This window comes from Symsagittifera roscoffensis, chromosome 5 (assembly GCF_963678635.1).
Source record: "Symsagittifera roscoffensis chromosome 5, txSymRosc1.1, whole genome shotgun sequence".
Classification (NCBI taxonomy): Eukaryota; Metazoa; Xenacoelomorpha; order Acoela; family Convolutidae; genus Symsagittifera; species Symsagittifera roscoffensis.
Window position 1 is genome coordinate 56,461,390 of NC_087066.1, and position 18,557 is coordinate 56,479,946.

Consider the following 18,557-nt stretch of genomic DNA (forward strand, 5'->3'; position numbering starts at 1 on the left):
TGTTAAACGAAAATAATGCGGCGATAAAATGATCTAAAAGTACAGCGTTCGCGAAGGAAATCGAATGACTCGGGTTTAAGTTGTCAAATACAGGGACAGTAGCGGTTGAAAGAAAATCGGAATCGATTCAAAATATGAAGCGACTTGAAAACGTGTCTCACATACGTTCGTTGATTGGGTTAATGAATTAACTCATTCCGTTTATCCTAAACATGGCGGCTGCAACGGAATCTTTTCGCGATCTTATGAAGAAACATTCTAGGTTTGAATGGAAGAGTAAACGTGAAAAAGTATTTGAGCTAATGAAACAAACAGTGGGGGAGTTTTGCAAAATTACCATTTTGATGAGCGGAAGGAAACGAGAATTAAATGCGACGCTTCCGAGCGAGGCTTCGGGGCTGCCCTCAAAAAATTTCATCCAGATGGATGGAAGCCTGTTTCTTACGCGTCCCGTTTTTTAAACGAAGCGGATTTGAAATATAGGATCAATGAATTGGAATTATTAGCAGCTGTCTGGGCATTGACTCACTATCAGAACTACTTGTTTGGGGCACCATTTAAAATCATTACTGATCATAAAGCGTTATTGTCTTGTTTATTAGAAGAAAAAAATCCAAACAACTCAGACGCGACTTATTCGATGGGTTGATAGGTTATTGCCGTTTGATTACAAAAGTGATCATAAACCAGGGAAAAAAATGTGATTGGTAGATGATTGCATTTCTCGTCATCTAGTGAGGCGAGCCTCATTCGTCTCAGAATTAGACAATACTATTGTCGTTGCACAAATTAGAGAAATTATTCGGCTAATTGCACCGGCGGCAAAACAATGCTCATTGTCAAATGACGTCATGTCAGAAACTAAAGCTGAGCAAAATTACGCAATCTGAAAAATTGCGCTGCGAGGAAACGTATTACCGCGTTCAAAAACTGTCATTTGATCAGAGTTTGTGTCGACAACCGCTACAGAACAGAGAGCTGCAAAGTTTGTAATTTAACTAATCCATTGGAAATGGTTGCGGAATTGCAATCAAGTAAAATGGATAACCAAGGAGTTGGATCCTTCGTTGAATGTACATGGTACAACTTCAATGAGACAGCCAACGGGTGACTCGCGAATTATTCCGGTGGAAATGTTTCTTTCTATTTTGTTTGATTGGCCAGAATTCTTTGACTCAGAATTCATTTCCATCCCAACTAAAGCGGATGTAATTCTTAGTTGCATCAATAGTACTATGGAGGAGCGTACTATACCGCAATTAGTAACATCGGTAATTACTTCAGTCATTATGCGTCTAAATTCCACACATCGAATGGTATTGTGTTCATGGTAGACAAGATGGTAATTCCACTCCAGTATTATGGCTTGGCTATATAGGGGACACGCTGGCCTTTTTAAGATGAGAGACGTAGCGAAAAGTTACTTTTGGTGGCCACACATGAATCGTCAAATCCAATTAATTGCGGTAAATTGCAAGGAGCGCTTTAAATCTGGTAAGAATCTAAAGTCTGTAGTACCTAAGACGGATGTTGCATTGACGGATTTAAGAAAGGACCGAATCAAGAAATTCAAGTAGACTTTTTAGGACCCCTACCTGCAGTTTTGGGCGCGAATAAATACTTGTTAGTTTATGTTGATCGGTTTTCAAAGTTCCCGACGGTTTAAATAACGACGCGTACTAACGCAACGGTTATCAAGGAATTCTTGCAAAATTACATTAATTTACACGCTATACCGCGGGTGATCCTAACGGATCAGGGATCCGGATTTATGGCTAAGTCAATTAGGGAGTTTTGTCGACAACAAAACATATACCTAACTTTTTCGCCGGTGGGAAGGCATAAAGCTACGGGCTTGGTGGAGGGATGTATACGAACGTTTCGTGAAAGGCTTATGGCTTTTTCTTCTCAGAGTCCAAAGCCGGGCTTGCGAGTAGCACTAAATGAAGTACTATACAGCATTCGAACAGCAGTACATCAATTGTTGGGTTGTACTCCCTTTGAGGCACATTTTGGTCGTAGGCCAAATACGATTTGGTATTCAATCACTCGTGCTTCGTCAACTGAAAGTTTGACGTGGAAAAATATGTTATTTTCTCTCGATCGTAACGAGAAGATGTTTCCTGCGAAAGTCATGCAGAGTTACGGCGAGCCGGATGATGCGACAAACCCATTAGTATCGGGAATGACAGTCCCAAAGTTGGCGGAAGAAACAACAAGTGCTCCGGTGCTTCAGGCTCAAGCAAACGTTTACAAACTTTTTCTCAAAATCCACGACAGATTGAAATCAGAACCGTATTTCGTACCGCAAAGGGAGCGGATAGTTCGAAAACGGCTCATATTGTTTTCCGGAAAAATTTTTCATAAGTGTGACATCTCCATGAGTTTAGGTGATTGGGTTGAAGAAGCCGGCGGTTTGAAGGCAGTATCTCTTTCAGGCACAACGAACTATGAGATATTCAAGCTGATTGGGATTCCCAAAAGACAGCCGCGTTGGCTAGCTCTCAACAAAGCGCGGGACAATCTTGGAAATCAGCAATGGATCACGCCAGCGACACTGCGAAGAATCCGATCATGATTGACAATCTGTCCGAAGGTCTTATGTCAACGGAGAGTCCGGAAAAAGAAGCTGAGTACGAATTCTGACAAAGACCTTGCCATCAGAGAGGACAGTGGAGCATATTCGTGCCGCAGGTATCAAGAGAGAGTCTCAAGCGTTAGAATCGTCAAAATGATTATCTAAAGGGGAATTGGGCCGTATTGGAGTTCGGAAGAGGGAAGTGCACTTCGAATGGAGACATCTGCGGCTCCTGCTAGTCCTATAGAGTTGTATTCCACAGAGGACGAGGGGATGAATCGGAAGAAATTACTAAAGCTATTTCACAAGAAATGGACACACAAGAGCCGCAATCAACCGAGGCTGCCCGTCGTCGCCTCAAAATGTGCCAATGGACAAAAAAGAGGACGGGAGAAGACTCCACTCACCACAGACAAGCTCAGGACCAAGTCAGGGCAGAATACGACAATTACTAAGTACAATACACGGCCATTAAGAGAGCGCCGGCCATTCAAGTTCTTGGGAGACAGACTATTCACGAGCGTGGTAATTGGTGGCTCATCGAGTGTGAATGTCGTACATCAAGCGCAGAACACTCCAGATGAAGAAATAGGAAGAGTGCCAAAGGCTGCATCGAGTGTTACACAAAGACAGTGAGTCGAAATAGAGGAGGGGGTAATGTTGCAAACAGTACTGCAGACAAAGTAAAAAGCCTACCACGCAAACGTCCCCGAAAAAATTCCTAGCCCAAAATGACGGAGCGCATAAGATACCTATACTGACTGAAAAATGTGTCGTTTTTACTGGGGCAAGATTTTTACTGGGACAAGATATGTGTCGTTTTTACTGGGGCAAGAGAAATGTGTCGTTTTTACTGGGGCAAGTCGATGTGACGGGGCTGAATCAAGAGGTGTCCGGACATTTTGTCGACGTGCTGGATAAGTTGAGGCGAATCCTTAAACATACGGGAACTCCAGCGGTAGTGGATTCAGCAGGAAATATTATTGACGGATTTTGTTTGCAGTTGCTATATCAAGGCCTGGAAGCCCGGATACGTAATAGTCGACGTAACCCGAATCTCAAAGTAACCCGATAGTCGACGTATATGACTCTCTGATCAATGTAACCCGGTAGTCGATGTAACCCGATATTCGAAGTAACCCGAATCAAGGCCTGGAAGCCCGGATACGTAATAGTCGACGTAACCCAAATCTGGGTAAATTGGTTGATATTGCTCAGGCGGAAATTCACAGAACGCGTACGGCCATCGATCAGGCCGGAATCGATTTATTGTTGCGGATTGGAACGAACAACCAGAGCCCAATGTTACTGGTGGCTAGGCGAGTCAAAATCAAAACTCCAATTAAATCGGACAAAACCAGGAATGCGAGTCAGGCGGAGACGCCAAAGACTGGAATAGCTTCGTTCTCGATTCAACCAGAGGATTCGGGTGCTTGTCAGGATGAGCATACACGATGCGCGATAACTACGAATGAGAATGAAGGGGAGAAGGAAAAAAAGCCAGTGGCCGTGGTGCAAGGTACCGCTGACATCAATGCGAGCGGTGATTCCAGCGGCCCATTTGCTACGGACGATTTAGACATCGCTGATGAGTTATCGACAATAAGTATGACGGAAGATGATCATCAACAAATTCTTGAGGAGCTCGAAAATCTATGTTGAAGAGAGGAGGAAGATAAAGATATGGAGTAGATCTAACTAACGGTTAAAAACTGTTAACAGACTGTTAAACTGTTCTAGCTTAACGATGGGATGAGTTGTTATATGTGCTATATTGGAGATAGGTGTTATTTATGAATTGTTTCGAAAGGGGAATGTGGCGTACAGGTTGACTGATGTAAGTATTATAACTACGTATATTATTATATATTGTCGTATGACCATCAAGTTCAAAGTAATAGTGAACATGGTGTGTTTTTGAATTTAGGTTGACTCTTTTACGCTTTGTTATTACGTTGATGTTTATGAAGTAGTGCACAGGCATACTTGCACAGGGAGGGAGATTGTAAAAGTAGATCTTTAACAACAATGTACATCAATGCATAGCGGGTTTTCAGCAGCTTGATAAAATGAAAAAACCATAGGCAGGTCTGCAACTTTTCGTAATAAATGTAAGAAAATTTCAAAAAGTGGGAAAATTTCATCTTTTTATTTGTGCGTCGAAGAACGTCATTATATATTCTTTCACAGAACTTTAATTTGCCAAGTCAAATTGTGCCGTAGGCATATTTACGAGTCGTGCCAAATATGCCATTTTGGGCGAGTTTGAAAAAAATTTGCTCCTTTTTAGAATGTTTGGAATGATAGGAGTTCAATATGGACGCGAAACAAGTGTCGATAAAATTCTTGTGCATTTTTTGGATCGAGTCAACTTTCGTAGATTGTTTTCTAAATAGTGTTCTATTTTTGTTCCGATCTCTGAAAAAAAAATGGAATATTTTTGCTTGGGTCAATTTTTTCATTCAGTCAGCTTTTAACTAAGCAGTTTTGCGGAAATGTATGATACCAGATGAAGCTATGAGGAGCTCAAATGTCAAAAAAAGTTTTTGAAAATCAGGGGGTTTTCAATGACGTTTTTTAAACAATTTTGGCACATTATTGGGTAAAAAACGAGCTATATATTGCGTTATCATAACACGCGTAAGCAGTAGCGGATTGAAGTGTTCCAAAATAAATTGAGGCAAACCATTGAATTTATTATTAACACAGACTCCAAATGTATCGTTTTGTGGTTCATATTACCGTGTGGGAAAAAAAATTGAGGAAAAAAAAGTTTTTTTTGCTTCGATTATTTTGTCAATTAACAAAATAAAACAAGGATAGCCGGTTACTGTACAAGTAGCACAGAATGTTCCGACCACAGTCTTGAAAAATTACAAGAATGTTTTCTAAAGTTGGTGTCGTTAGTTTCTGCATGTTGTGATCTGAAAATCTGAACAAAAAATTTGAACTCAGGCATATTTGAGAGTCATAGTAAAATAGGTCGAATGGAAAAAAAAATTTGAAAAAATTTCAAAAACTTTTTGAAAATTTTGCGGAAATTTTAAGAAGTTTAAAGTTTTTGATTCCCAAAATGGCGCTTAAAAATCCAAAAACTAACTTTACTTGAGTAAAACTAAGTTTACACGGCTTAAGTTAAGCTTAAATACGATATTGCAATTACCAACTACCTGACTAGTTAGCTCAAAATTAGACCAAAAATCAGAAACTTTAATCTGGTGAAAACTTTCTCGCCACTGTGAAAAAATTTTGAAATTTTTCAAAGTGGTTCAAATCACGACTGAATATGTTTTTTTATTATATATCACTCAACCCTGTGCGATGATTTTTTGTGGTAGCTGATTTTGCGTGGAAAAAAAAAAATATAACACACCCGAATACAAAGTTCCTCCCCATTTGCAATGGTCGGAACAAAAATAATCAAAAATTGCGTTGGCTGTAAAGTAGAGCCGGAACACTCAGGGCCTTGCTCTGACATACGAGCAGTCTTATTTCGATTTACGGCTGGTTTTGTAGCTTTTGAAACAATGTCTCCTCTGGAAACAATTTCTGGATTTTTCATTTGGTTACGTAACCAAATAATTTTTTCCGTTGTTAACTCAAAGAAACTGATTGAGAAAAACTTAAAGCCACTTAATCCGCTTCTGTTAATCGCTAGTTTTTTGGTTCCTTGACAACTGCTCAATGGTATTGTATTTAGAAATTGTGTATGAAATGTCATCAACCATTTTCCATTAGTCACAGGTAGTTTCAACCGTTGTTGAAAATACTGATTTAATATGTTAGTTCAATTCGATATTCCAGCTGCATAACTCAAAAAAGCAACGACAATGGCTAAATTTTGGAAACCAACTGCACAAAACGTGGCTTTTGGCAGGTACCAATTGGTAGCACCGAAGGCAACAGACAATTGACTCAAAACTTCAAACTAACCTTAAGAACCGCCCCCCTCAAGAAAATCCTAGATCCGCCCTCTGCTTAAAATAAAGTAAAGATACATCGCACTCCCTTTTACTCGGTTATTTTGAAATGAAAAGCAAGGAATCTACATGCTACAATTATACTTGCTTTCTTTTCTTCTTCCCTTGAATTTTTTCTTTTGCGTAATGTTGCCAATCATATTTTGACCAATCAGGCCTAGTTTGACTCTCCGGCTTGTTTTTCCTTTGCCCGATATCCTTGGAGTCCCCTGCCCGATATTCCCGTTGGTACTCTGACTCGAAGTTCGAATTGTCTTCTCAAGTTTTCTCTTTTGCCTTCGTCTTTTTTTCACTTCTCATGGCTGGCATTAAAAATTTCGGAATCCTCTTCTTTTTTTGTAACTCCAACAATTTTGTCGGGTTTTGAGCCTGTTGAGGTAGAACAGCAAATTTTTTTTACTGGTAAAATTCTGTAGCTCTCTGTAGCTCTATGGTCACTTAGATTCGAGCATAACTTTTTGAAGGCCCTCGGCAATAAAGAATAGTTTGGTTGCTTTGACGTGAACGTAGACCCTTGATCCAACAAACCTTCCGAGGAACCATTTATTTAACTTAATATTGATTAACATTTTTATAACCTTATGGGATTTCATTTTGTTGCATATTATAGCCAAAGGTCTGCGCGGGAAACAATGTACCTTAATTAATCATTATTTATCCGATTACTGTATTAAATTTATCAGACTCCAGAAGTTAAGCTGGAGACAGACTTTCATTAGGCTCCCTAGGTTTGTCTGATATTCCAAAGTCACCTTTGGTTGAAATAGTTCTCAGTTTTTACCTGCCGCAGTGTTTTTTCTTTCCTCTGCTGTAAGGGTCTGGTTCTGTGATTATGCGGAAACCAAGCCAGCCGCATCGGATATACTCGCTTTCCCAAGAAGGGAAGCTGTAAGTTCAGTTGATTTTTGCAGCTCTGAGTGGGTTTTGAATGGCCAGTCGGTCGTTCATCATCCAGAAAGATTTCATTTAAAATTCCGTAGAATTCATGTAAGAGTTGACTGAGTTAAGCTCCCGTAGCCCTCAATTTTTCAACAAAGTCCACTTCTCCGGCTTCTAAAATATCCCCAAATGCGGTTTACATTGTAATTAGACTAAATTTCTTTTTTGCTGCTTGTTGGGATTGATAAAATTGTGTTTGTGTTCACATTCGCTGTTCCGGTTGTAATGGCTTCCAGGTTCACCTTCACATTTATTGCATCAGAGTTAGTGCTGCTATTCAAGAAATCTCAATAAAAAGATAACAATTCTTTCAATGTTTTAAGTATTTAATCGTTTTTGAAGGAATTGTATACGACTTACTCAGTTTGTACTCAGTAATAGTTCCAACTATTGTTGTGCCTTTCTGGTTGTTGGTCTCGGGTGTGCAGCTTCGCACCTTATGATTGGCTGATGTACCAGCGCATGAAACTCCGCCTTTATCTGGCGGCATTTATTTGTCGTTTTTGCATGCTCCAATCGAATTGGCTGAAGCGCCCATGTTTCTTTTTATAGCCACAACTCTTTTCACGCAGATTTGGCGTCCTTTTTCATGAAACTTTAAAACTTTTATCTACTTTATCCTGTAAAGGCACTTTAGGCAAACGCTGACCTTTGTTTTGCATTAGCGATAGCTGCTTGAAAAATGCCTTGCCTGAGCACTTTAGTTACTATACCGTCTAATCCTGATAAGTAGTACACTGAACTTTCTAAACGAACCGAGTCGGCCACAAAATGAGTTGACTACAAGGGTTTGCCACAAAAAGTACTTCATATTGCTTTCCTGATAATCACCCTGTTCATTTGCCCTTGAATATTCATCACATCTCCGATGGCTATTCGACCAGTTTTAAGCTGAAATGAGACATCAATTCGCGCCCGCTGATTGAAGGTATGATTTCCTCAATTATGTTGATGGCCGCTTCAGTAGTTCACCCATTCGATTGCGGCCCCAGTGGTTCCAACTTGACCTTTACCACTCACTCTCAAGGTACACTAAGCTCTCTAAGTGTAAAGATAGAGATAAGTGATCCACAATGTTTCTATGCTTGCCTCATGTGCATCTTACTGTTCAGTGTAAGTTTTGCCCAATCTACATTCAGTTCATGCTCTTATCTCTATCTTTGGATCGGCCCTAATTTTTAATCTTTCAATTTGTTCGGTTCCAAGCCATGGGATTTCGGTGATGGCTCGTCGTTCACCACTCTCACTGAGTTCTCTTGTTGTGACTAAGCGCCCTCGTGCTCAAGAAGTGGGTCACTTATGCCAAATTTTTCAAAAAAAAAGGAGGCCAACTCCGCTTCTGTGTAACCCGCGTTTCCCCTGGTGTGCGTTCGTAGCGTCCGGTTTTCTTTCTTCAGTTACAAATCGCGTTTCTGGCCAAGCATTTTCTGATATGGTCCATAGTGAATCCGCTTTGACTGCAGTTAAGCAACTTCTCTCCGTTTAGTGTCGTCCACTTACCCGGTTAGCTCCTCTTCCGCCCTTCCGAATGGCTGTGGTTGTCATTATCCCCGTCAGTTTAGGCTAACTGGTTCATTTTTTTTCAAAAACAGTTTGAAGTTACTGCCTTCGTGAACTGTTTCCAGCCGCTTCCCAATAATTTATAGTTTTTATTTATACTAATTGGTCTCCATGTATCTATCTGTAAAAGTTTGCCTCTCCGGCCTAATTTGAAATTTTCACAATAAAAATGTCCCAGAGAATTCGTTTGTTTTTGCTTTTCTAATTTAAATCACGCTGCGAGTCCCTTAAGCACTAAATGAAATTGATGAAGCGTATCTCCCTCTTTTTGCTTCCGCGATAGTACCTGATTGGTTTCGAATATTTTCGTTCCGTTTTGAAGATTTCTCAAAACTCGACCAGAATCCGAGGCTGTCCCGTTGTCGCAAAATCCAAGTGAGGCTTCCTGTTAACTAGTTCCTCCTGCCGTGTTCCCCCAAGCATTAGTATAAGTTTGAAACAAGGGTCTGTTATGCCTCCGTACGGTTTTTCCAATACATAGATCCAGAGTTAACGCTTTGACCAGCGGGTAAGTCTACTTTAGAAAAAGAACGATGTGGTTTTAAACTCATGTTTTGCAGTTACACCACAGATGAAACGGTTTATCCAATGCTCTACACTTGCTCGGATAGAAGAATGTGACTGCCAGCGGGTTTTTTTCCTCCCTCGCATCGTTCATTGCTTTCTGCAACATGTTAAAAGTGCTGATTCAAGATTTTGCCTCCATTTGATAGGTCAGCTGAAAAATTCAAAAGAATAGTGAAATTGACCATGTTTCAGAACTAGACGTGGCTGTTGGCAGATTCCATTTTGTAACATCGAAAACCACAGACAAGGAACTCAAAACGTCAATCTAAAAATCTAAATCTAATACAAAGTTTTCATATATGACACTGTTTTTATTACTCGCACGCATATATATACATTTAAGTTGTACTTGGCGTTTGCTCTCTGTGCCAATTTCAATGAGATCAAAAGTTTATCAGTTGTTCCACTTTATCGCAATGGTTTCTAATAACTAGTGAGCCCATTTTTCAAATAGTTGTCTCCTCGGATTTCCCATGTTTTGATTGCTGGAGGGCTACTAATTGTTCTCTTCTGTAGACTGAGCTGTTGGCAAATCATGGTATGGCATCAAGGGACAATTACTTCGAAATTTTGCACCCGTTGGTTTGACCTATAAAAATTGTTGCACAATTACGTTGATCTACGACAACGTTTTGCCCACATAAATGTGTAACTTTCTCCAAAGCACTCCTGTTTTGGTAGAACTTGTCGAAACCTTTTTTTTTTGGATTTATCTTTGTTTTTTTTCTATGCGGGTACAGAACACTTCACTTGTTTCCTCTTTGCTTCTAAATAAAACTGTGGATACAAAGTCTTGATAACAAAAAAAATTGTTTACGAGGGCTTCAAAACTATCAAACATTTTTTTTTGAGTTTTATTTTGTCTTACAGACTTCAGCATGGGCCCATGAAATTTTCAACAGTTTTGTCAAGAACTTTGAAATTCTTAAGGTGATATGGAAAAGCGCATTTGATTTATGAACTATGTTCTGGCCTCAACACAGCGACCTATTAACAATCCAGTCATATACAAATGAATGCCAGTTTGCGTTTCAGTGTGTGCGGGAAGGCATTCCAAACTTGCCAATCTAACGTTTTTTTTTGGCTGAAATGAATAAAAAAACGGATTTTGAAATCAGATTTAATTCTAAAACATATCAAATAGCTCCATAATTATTTTGCTTACTGCTAGAAAAGCTGGGCGATGAAAAATTTTTGGAGCACCAGTTTTTAACACAGTAGTGCAGTTTTAAAACTGGGAGTGTGCAAAAGGCGAGGGAACAAGCTGCTCCGAAAATTAGACCAATCAGAATGTAGGATCCAACTATGATCCAAAATGAGGCCCAGTACAGAGTGGCGTTGCAGACATTATCGGAGGACCAGTCATCCATCGGAATGAACACATGTTGTGCATTTCGGAATATGTCCAACAAGGTCTCTGATTGGTTGTGCTGGCTGTAGTGGATGACCAATGAGAACACAGTATCGGTTGTGTTGTTTTGGTCGTGAACTAAGTCATACGAAACGGCGAACACCAAAAAGTTACCTGAAACACCGAAAAGTCACTGCTAAAAATTCATAAAAACTACTGCAGTGATAAATATTTGTCAAATGGTTTTAAAATTATAGTTTTCAAAGCACAAGTATCAAACGGTTGTTTCTTTGTTTGCATTCAATTTGAGATAGTCAGTTAGTCCATTTGATCCCCCGCCATGGCAACGAAAGTGCCAGAGAACGAGCTCTCACTTGACATCTAGATTCATTTCTACCGCAGCCTGGCCAATTTCGACTGCAATAGTGGTATCACGCGGAAAATCTAGACGCAAAAAGAGTTATCCAAAAACGATTTCTAACTTAAATTAGATAAAAAAATAAGCAATAGAATGGAGGTCATAAAACTTCATTTGGAAAATAGAGAAATTAGACAGATCAGAAATCAATTTTTCTGTAGTTCCAATTAAACATTCGATATTCATTTCCTATGGGGGGGGGGGGGGGGGGGTGGTTAAAAAGACAACGCGAAACTTTGGGAAAACAAATCAGATTTTTCATTTGGCCTAAAGTCGTTGAATGTTTTCAATTTGCTTCTCAAAGAAGACATATTTTTGCTCAGCATTAACTTTACAGTACCACTGATAACTATTTAAAGTAATTTGGACCAAAGAGATCATTTCTGCCAAACTGTGGCATTTTAATTATAAATGTAATATTCTAAATTGCAAAGTTTGAGGTCATTTTTGGGTGGTTCTTTTGGTCTAATTGGAAGGGGGGTGATTGTTCACATGGTCTTATGATATAAGTAGGACATCCAACCCCTGCCCGTCATTTTGATTCTCTAGTTTCGCCATTTTAGAATCAATTTAGATCCCCGTTTGAGGTGCTGGATTTATGTTCCGACTTTGAAAGTCGAGCAAGTGCAGTTTTGCGACTTAAACTCCGGGTTCGATAAGCAATTTTAAGTCGAGCAGAAAGTTGAAAAAAAACCCGATTTTGGTCGAGAAAGTAGAAACGTAGGTCGAGAAAGTCAAAACATAGGTCGAGCTTAATCAAAACATACCTGATTTTGGTCGAGAAAGTCGAAACATAGGTCGAGCAGAGTCGAAGCATAGATCGAGCAGAGTCGAAACATAGGTCGAGCACAACCTAATTTTTTTCCAGATTTAATTTTTTTTTTCAAGATTTTAATTAAATTTAACTTAGAAATTGAGCAAATAAGTGCTCAGAAAAGACCTATGTCAGGAAATTGCAACCGATCAATTGAGGAGAGTTGTTTGCAGCAAAACAGCAAGATAAAAGTAAATTTGACAATTCCTCAAATATAAGTTTTCACATCAACAGTTTCAGTCCAGATTTCTAAAAAAAAATTCAAAGCAAAATGGGAGATTCAACTTGAAAACTGTAAGTTTTCCATTGAGGCGTTTTGCATTTTACAGGTTCTTATAGCTTATTTTCAAATGAAGCATCATTCCAAAAAATCAACTGAAAAGCATACATTATAATTTCTTGCCATTTTACTCATGTTATTTGATAGTCAAAAAAGTCGAAACATAAGTCGAGCATAGTCGAATACCCATTTATGGTCAAAAAAGTCGAAACATAGGTCGAGCACAGTCGAAACATAGATCGAGCACAGTCGAAACATAAGTAGAACACAGTCGAAACAAGGCCATTTTTGGCCGATAAAGTCGAAACAAATCTATGCGGTGTCGAACAAATAAACTTTTTTAAAATGTCGGTCGAGACAGTCGGGAATGTCGAAACATATCTGAACTGGGTCGAACAAAGTCGAAAAATTTTTTTTGTGTCAAGAAAGTCGAAAAATACCAAAACTTGGTCGAGAAAGTCAAAACACGCCAATTTTGGTTGAGAAACTAGAAATATATATCGAGCATCTCGACCAGGGATCCTCTAATGCAGTTTCAAAACGTCATTATATATCAACTTTTTTTACAGGGTTCGCGATTATAGGATTCGATTAATGAATTCATTTGTAGGGTTAAATTCTATGGTTCCAAGTTTGTCACTGAAATTTGGTTTTTTGATTTTTGCAAAGATTTTACTTGATTTTCTGAATTTTTATCTCCATTATTAGTATTCGAAATGAATTTGTTCCAGCTGAAAAAGTTTTGGCTGCTCAGATATTGTATAATTGATCTATTCCGCTAATGCTTTGCTTTTTTTCTTACTATTTTAATAAACCCGCATAAAAACCACAAAAAGCTTATTTGAGCCATTTTTTTAAAGCCACTTTTCTGAAACTCTGCCGATTTTGTCCCTTTAGCCTTTTTTATTACTTTGGTTTACCTAGATAGAAGATTTGCTTCAACCAGGCTGAGTTTTTAGTTTTCGGCTAAACTCTTTCACAATTTATAGGCCCATAGGTATATTAGCGCAAACAGGAACACCTTCGCGTTAAGAATGGCATTATTCGTGGAACTGAACGACTCGTCGATTTTATTCTCCATTTTCGGTTTTTGAATGTTTAGCCTGTTATCATGGTACAAGGTTATATATCCAAAAGAGCAATTTGGCTGTTTATTTATTGGAATATGTTGGATAAATTAGGTTTTCGGAATTTCTCCATTTTCAAGTTTCGTCTGACTTCAATTTTTCGCTTTTGTCTACCCGGGTTATCTAGCCAGGGGAAAACCTTAGACTTCCTGTCAGGAACTTAAAGGGTCCATGGCAATCCTGGTGTTCCTGGAAGTAGCCGCCTAGGAACCCTGCCATGAAGTCTAAGATTTTTTTCTTGACAAAAATTCTGTAACTTCCTGTTGGCTACCTCCTTATGCGAGACCATTTTTTTTAGCTTTCAGGCAGATTTGTAGGCATTTTCCGATTTTAAATTTCGCCTAAAAATCTGGGTTTCCAGCCTGGTTTGACGTGGTTTTTCCCCTGGTTAGGTGACAGGTAACCCGGGTAACTTACATGCACCCAAGACAATTTAGTTTGGAATGGGGGGAAAAGCAGAGACGCTCTATCCTTAGACAAGCTTAGTAGATACTGAAAGATCCGCTGCGATTCCCAGAAACGTAGTGATAATAAAATATTTATGATTTCAAGCAACAAATGCAAAGTGTACTAACCGAAGAAAAACCAGATGCAGAGAAAGACTGCGCATGCAGCTCGTGAGGCAGTACAGGACACTTTAATCGCAGACGCAGATACATGCTTAATATAATGTCTCAGTTTAGCAAAGACACTTGGGCGGAAGATAACTTTCTCCGCGGCTTCGATTGTGAGGAAGGTTAGTCCAAAGATGGCGTCCACTAGGTTCCATATTGGCAGTCTGGGCTCAGCCGGACACAAGTGCCAGTACTCTTGGGCTGAAAAGTATACGCGGAATTTTTTTGTAATGAACTTTTCATTAAGTACTGATAATGTAAAACTCGCAAAAAAAATACGCGAAAAAAAATACTAAACCAGATGATGCGATATTTTCTTGCAAATATTTTAGGAGCTGTATCGTTGAATGAGTTCTCTATGGGGGTCAAAAATTTTTATAGGTACCGTATTGGTAGGGGAGGGGATAAACAACTTTTTGCTTTTGAATCTAATGCCTGTGATTTTACTGTTAGAACATTTGAACTCAAGTGTTTTCATTGTGTCCTTGGATTCGACGTAATAATTTTGGGTTTGAAGTTTTTCCAAAATCTGCTTAAAAGTTTGAGGCAAAAAAAAACAGAAATTTCTGTCAAAATGGATGTAAAAATCTACTATACACACCAATGTATATCTGGAATACGTGACAAACAGATCGAACACAGAAGAACACACCTGAAACAAGACACACAACACACATAAGAATAATTTTTTGCCAAATTTCATCTCCTTGATGCAACCCGTAGATTTTTTCTTGGAAAAATTGTTTGCAAACGCCTCCAGGCCTTTGAATTGGGTTATTAATTTAATGCCCGGGTCGAGACATGTCAGCTGTATAAAATTAGACACAGCGGACAAAAACTTAGGAAAGTGTAGGAAAGTATCAGTTGGGAGGGGGGGGGGGGCTAAAAACTTACAAAAACTGAATAGAAATACTTACAGTAGATCACGAACTGAACTAGGCACACAGTACGAGTTGGTTTGGCCACCATTGCTCTACAAAAGCACTGATCTCAACTATATCTCACATAATCCTAGTTGGTTTGCAAATTTAAGTTTAGTTAGTGGTAAGTTAGCGCAAATAAATGATTATTCGGGCAACTCATTGTCTTAATCGGTGATGACCTTGCTCTACCAGTATAATATCAAACAAAATTCACATTTTAGTAAATATTTCTCACTTTTTTAACTTGGGCGCCGCAGACAAAATAGGCGCCAGATCTAGCCAAAAAAGGTATAATAATAATACGAATAATAATAATCATAATAATCATAATAATCATAATAATCATAATAATCATAATAATAATAATCATAATAATCATAATAATAATAATCATAATAATAATCATAATAATCATATTCATAAAAATAATAATAATATTAATAATAATAATAAAAATAACAATTATAACAATTATAACAAGACTGCTTGTATCAGGGCGAAGCCCTTAAAGTTCCGACTGCCTTTTAACGTTTATGGAGCAGTAATAACACAAACAACACAAAAAAGATTAATTGAAATAAAATAAAATGAAAAACTTTTTTCCTAAAATTTTTAAAATTTTTCTATGAAAATCATCCCCCCACACGCCATATTTTGTACAAAAACAATAGATTTTGCTCCTTGTAACAAATCAATTATGGTAAAAATAAGCTTCTTTCAACCAATTTGGAACGATTTCTAAGACGGATTAAATCTCCGGTTACGCGCTAATAGCTCGAATTATATCGCGCGTTAATTGTCCCAAATTGGTCAAAATGGCAATCTTTAAACCCTCATAATTTTACAAAAAATGATCACAGGTGAAATATCTTTTCAAATTTAAGCTCAGGACAACAATACTTTTTGAATGATATTAAAAAAAATTTGTCAAAACTGGCTAGTTAAAAAGTCGAAATTTGTCTGAAGAAAAAAAAATCCACCCCGAGCACAAATATTCCGTTACTTTCGTATCGAAAGTCGGAACAAATATTTTTATTTTCCAGCCAAAACTTATAATATATGTTCAATGAAAATGTACGTTAACAATTAATTTCGGCTTGAGAGAAAACCAAAAAGGCATTAACTTGTCGGGTGCCATCTTCATGAGCAAAATCTATTCATCTACTTTTTCATCTTGTACGCCTTGTCTACTTTTTGTACGCCTTGTCTACTTTTTGTACGCCTTGTCTATTTTCATCTTGTCTACTTTCTTATCTGGCGAAATCTATTCATATACTTTTTTTTATTTTGTTCGATTATCTTGTAAGCCATCTGTTTTCATGTCAAAAATCGATATAACCCCCCATAATATACACCAACAAAGATATCTATGAAAAAAATAAAAGTCATAATCTTGGTAAAAACTGTAAATTACTCACAGGCGAAGAGGAGCCTACCGAAAAAAATTAACATGTTTTCAAGAAACTTATTTGAAAAAATAAAATTTGCCCAAAACGCACTCCACCTATTCACAACTAGATAAGCTATTTTCGGTAAACTAGACATAACTTTTGGTATTTGAAAGCATAATTTAATTTCATAAAATACGCAAAACTAAAACATTAAAAAATCAACTTTAAAACAACCCCTGAGCAATTTGTGAACTTTGTTCCAGTCTTTAAGTTTTCGTCTTTTCTCACACACTGTTCTTCGTTCACCAGAAAATTCATTTGTTACGACCTTGGTTTCTCTCGCCATGAGTTCTAGCGAGAACATTTTAAGAAGATTAAAAATTTTTGAGATGCTCAGTAATGCCGTTTCGAAAAAACCTCCGGGCGTAGTTCGATCTGCTTTAAAAAGTCGAGCCTTCCAGTGACGAAAAAAACGAATGAATATAAAGTATCGCCATTCAATCGCAAATCATCGTTTTAACCAATTGAAAAGCGCTAAAATTGTAAATTCACTATATTCAGGATTAACTGCGTGTCCTCATTTTAAGAATAATTTGCAAACCCGGAAGCAATTCTAACAGAACTTTTTCAGCCAATGGCTCGTTAAACATTATTATAATGTTCGATATTTTAAGCGCACGGAAAAACTTATGAAGTAAAAAAATGACACCGAAATTCAAACCGATATAGTGACAACCAAAAATATCAAGTCGAAAAAATAATTGCTGAAAATTAAACTGTTTCTGGTGAAATTTGAGGAGGCTGCTTCGAAAAAAAGCTCTCAAGGAACACTGCAATTTTGATTTTTCAAGCGATGAAGTGAACAAAACGTTCGTTCTTATTTCTGCCGTTTTTCAACAAGTAATAGAAATTCGCGTTTAAGTTTTGACATACGACTAATAAAACTGTTCGTTAGAATATAGCCGGATTAAAAACCGTATTTTTTTTTCATTTCCTCATTAGCCTTTGAATTAGAGGTGTTCTCATTGCCAAAAATCCATCTGAACATCAGAAGCTTTTTGTAATTTTAGAATTTTTGAGTTTTAGCTGAAAAGCTAAGAAGCTAAATAACACCTTTAGAATTCCCTTCAAATAAAAGTAATGTATTATATTTGATATATAATAATAATAATTGTCGTTTCTGCGATTCGCAAAGGATCTATGAAAGGCCATCCAACCTATCTAAGCATAGTCCGTTTTTTTCTTATTTCCCAACGTTCCAAGCTATTTTGTTGAGCGAAGCTCTTTTTTTCCGAATCCTGGCCGTTTTTTTGCGTCTAGAACTTTCACGTGGTACCACTATTGCAGACGAAATTGGTCAGGCTGTGGTAGAACTGAAGCTAGAGTTCAAGTGAGAGCTCGTCCTCACACACTATCATTGCCATGGCAGGTGATCGATTACATGATCTGACGATCTAATGTGAACGCCTTACACTCACCAAACTCTTGACGTTCTCGGACAATATACGCGCATTTTCCCCTTTTGTTCTTTATTTTGGTCGCTGCAGCTGCTTCTTTTTAGCCTCCATGGCCGGCTTTTTTTCCTCGCTCGCTCACATTTTGCTGCGGATGCACGCCTACTCGTTCCTTTCTTTTTCTCCTTTCACGTTTTGTTCTCGCATCTCCCTTCCTTTCGCTATGTCGCTACTCAAGGAATGGTCTTGAAAGAATACGGAACATTGGCGATTCGTCCTGCACTTACTTTTCCGCAATAGCTTTTTTGTAACCAATTCGGGTTTCACAGGCTGCTCAGTCGCCTTTTTCTTCCATCGCTTTGATTCGAAATCCTCCTTTGACTTCGGGACAATAGCTGCTGCTCCGGGAGCTCTTTTCTTTGAATCATTCGGGGGTTTTCAACGCCATGTATTTTTTTCAAGTATAACACTGTTCTTCTACGTGATCTTATGTTTATTTTAGTTATCAATTTTCGACTTAGTTAGATGTTCCCTTGTCAGATTTACCTAACCCCTCTGCTG

The 18,557-nt window shown here is 38.1% G+C and overlaps 1 protein-coding gene across 1 annotated transcript; it reads right to left on the minus strand.

Annotated features, from left to right (window-relative positions):
• Positions 1-10,730: 10,730 nt before the first annotated feature.
• LOC134846327 (uncharacterized) lies at positions 10,731-15,296 on the minus strand. Its single transcript, XM_063863632.1, has 4 exons — positions 15,146-15,296; positions 14,830-14,880; positions 14,190-14,429; positions 10,731-11,149 (listed from the first exon to the last, which is right to left on the minus strand). The coding sequence occupies exons 1-4, from the start codon at positions 15,195-15,197 to the stop codon at positions 10,761-10,763; spliced, it is 732 nt and encodes a 243-aa protein (XP_063719702.1). The 5' UTR covers positions 15,198-15,296; the 3' UTR covers positions 10,731-10,760.
• Positions 15,297-18,557: the final 3,261 nt, after the last annotated feature.

What these genes read in the sequence shown, in the direction of transcription:
- LOC134846327 (XM_063863632.1), bottom strand. Translation starts at nt 15,197, where the DNA reads ATGGTGGCCAAACCAACTCGTACTGTGTGCCTAGTTCAGTTCGTGATC. An exon ending in AGTTCAGTTCGTGATCTACT is followed by an intron (nt 14,881 to 15,145) that starts GTAAGTATTTCT and finishes GTCTTGTTTCAG; the next exon opens with GTGTGTTCTTCTGTGTTCGA. An exon ending in CTGCATCTGGTTTTTCTTCG is followed by an intron (nt 11,150 to 14,189) that starts GTTAGTACACTT and finishes TCGGTGTTTCAG; the next exon opens with GTAACTTTTTGGTGTTCGCC.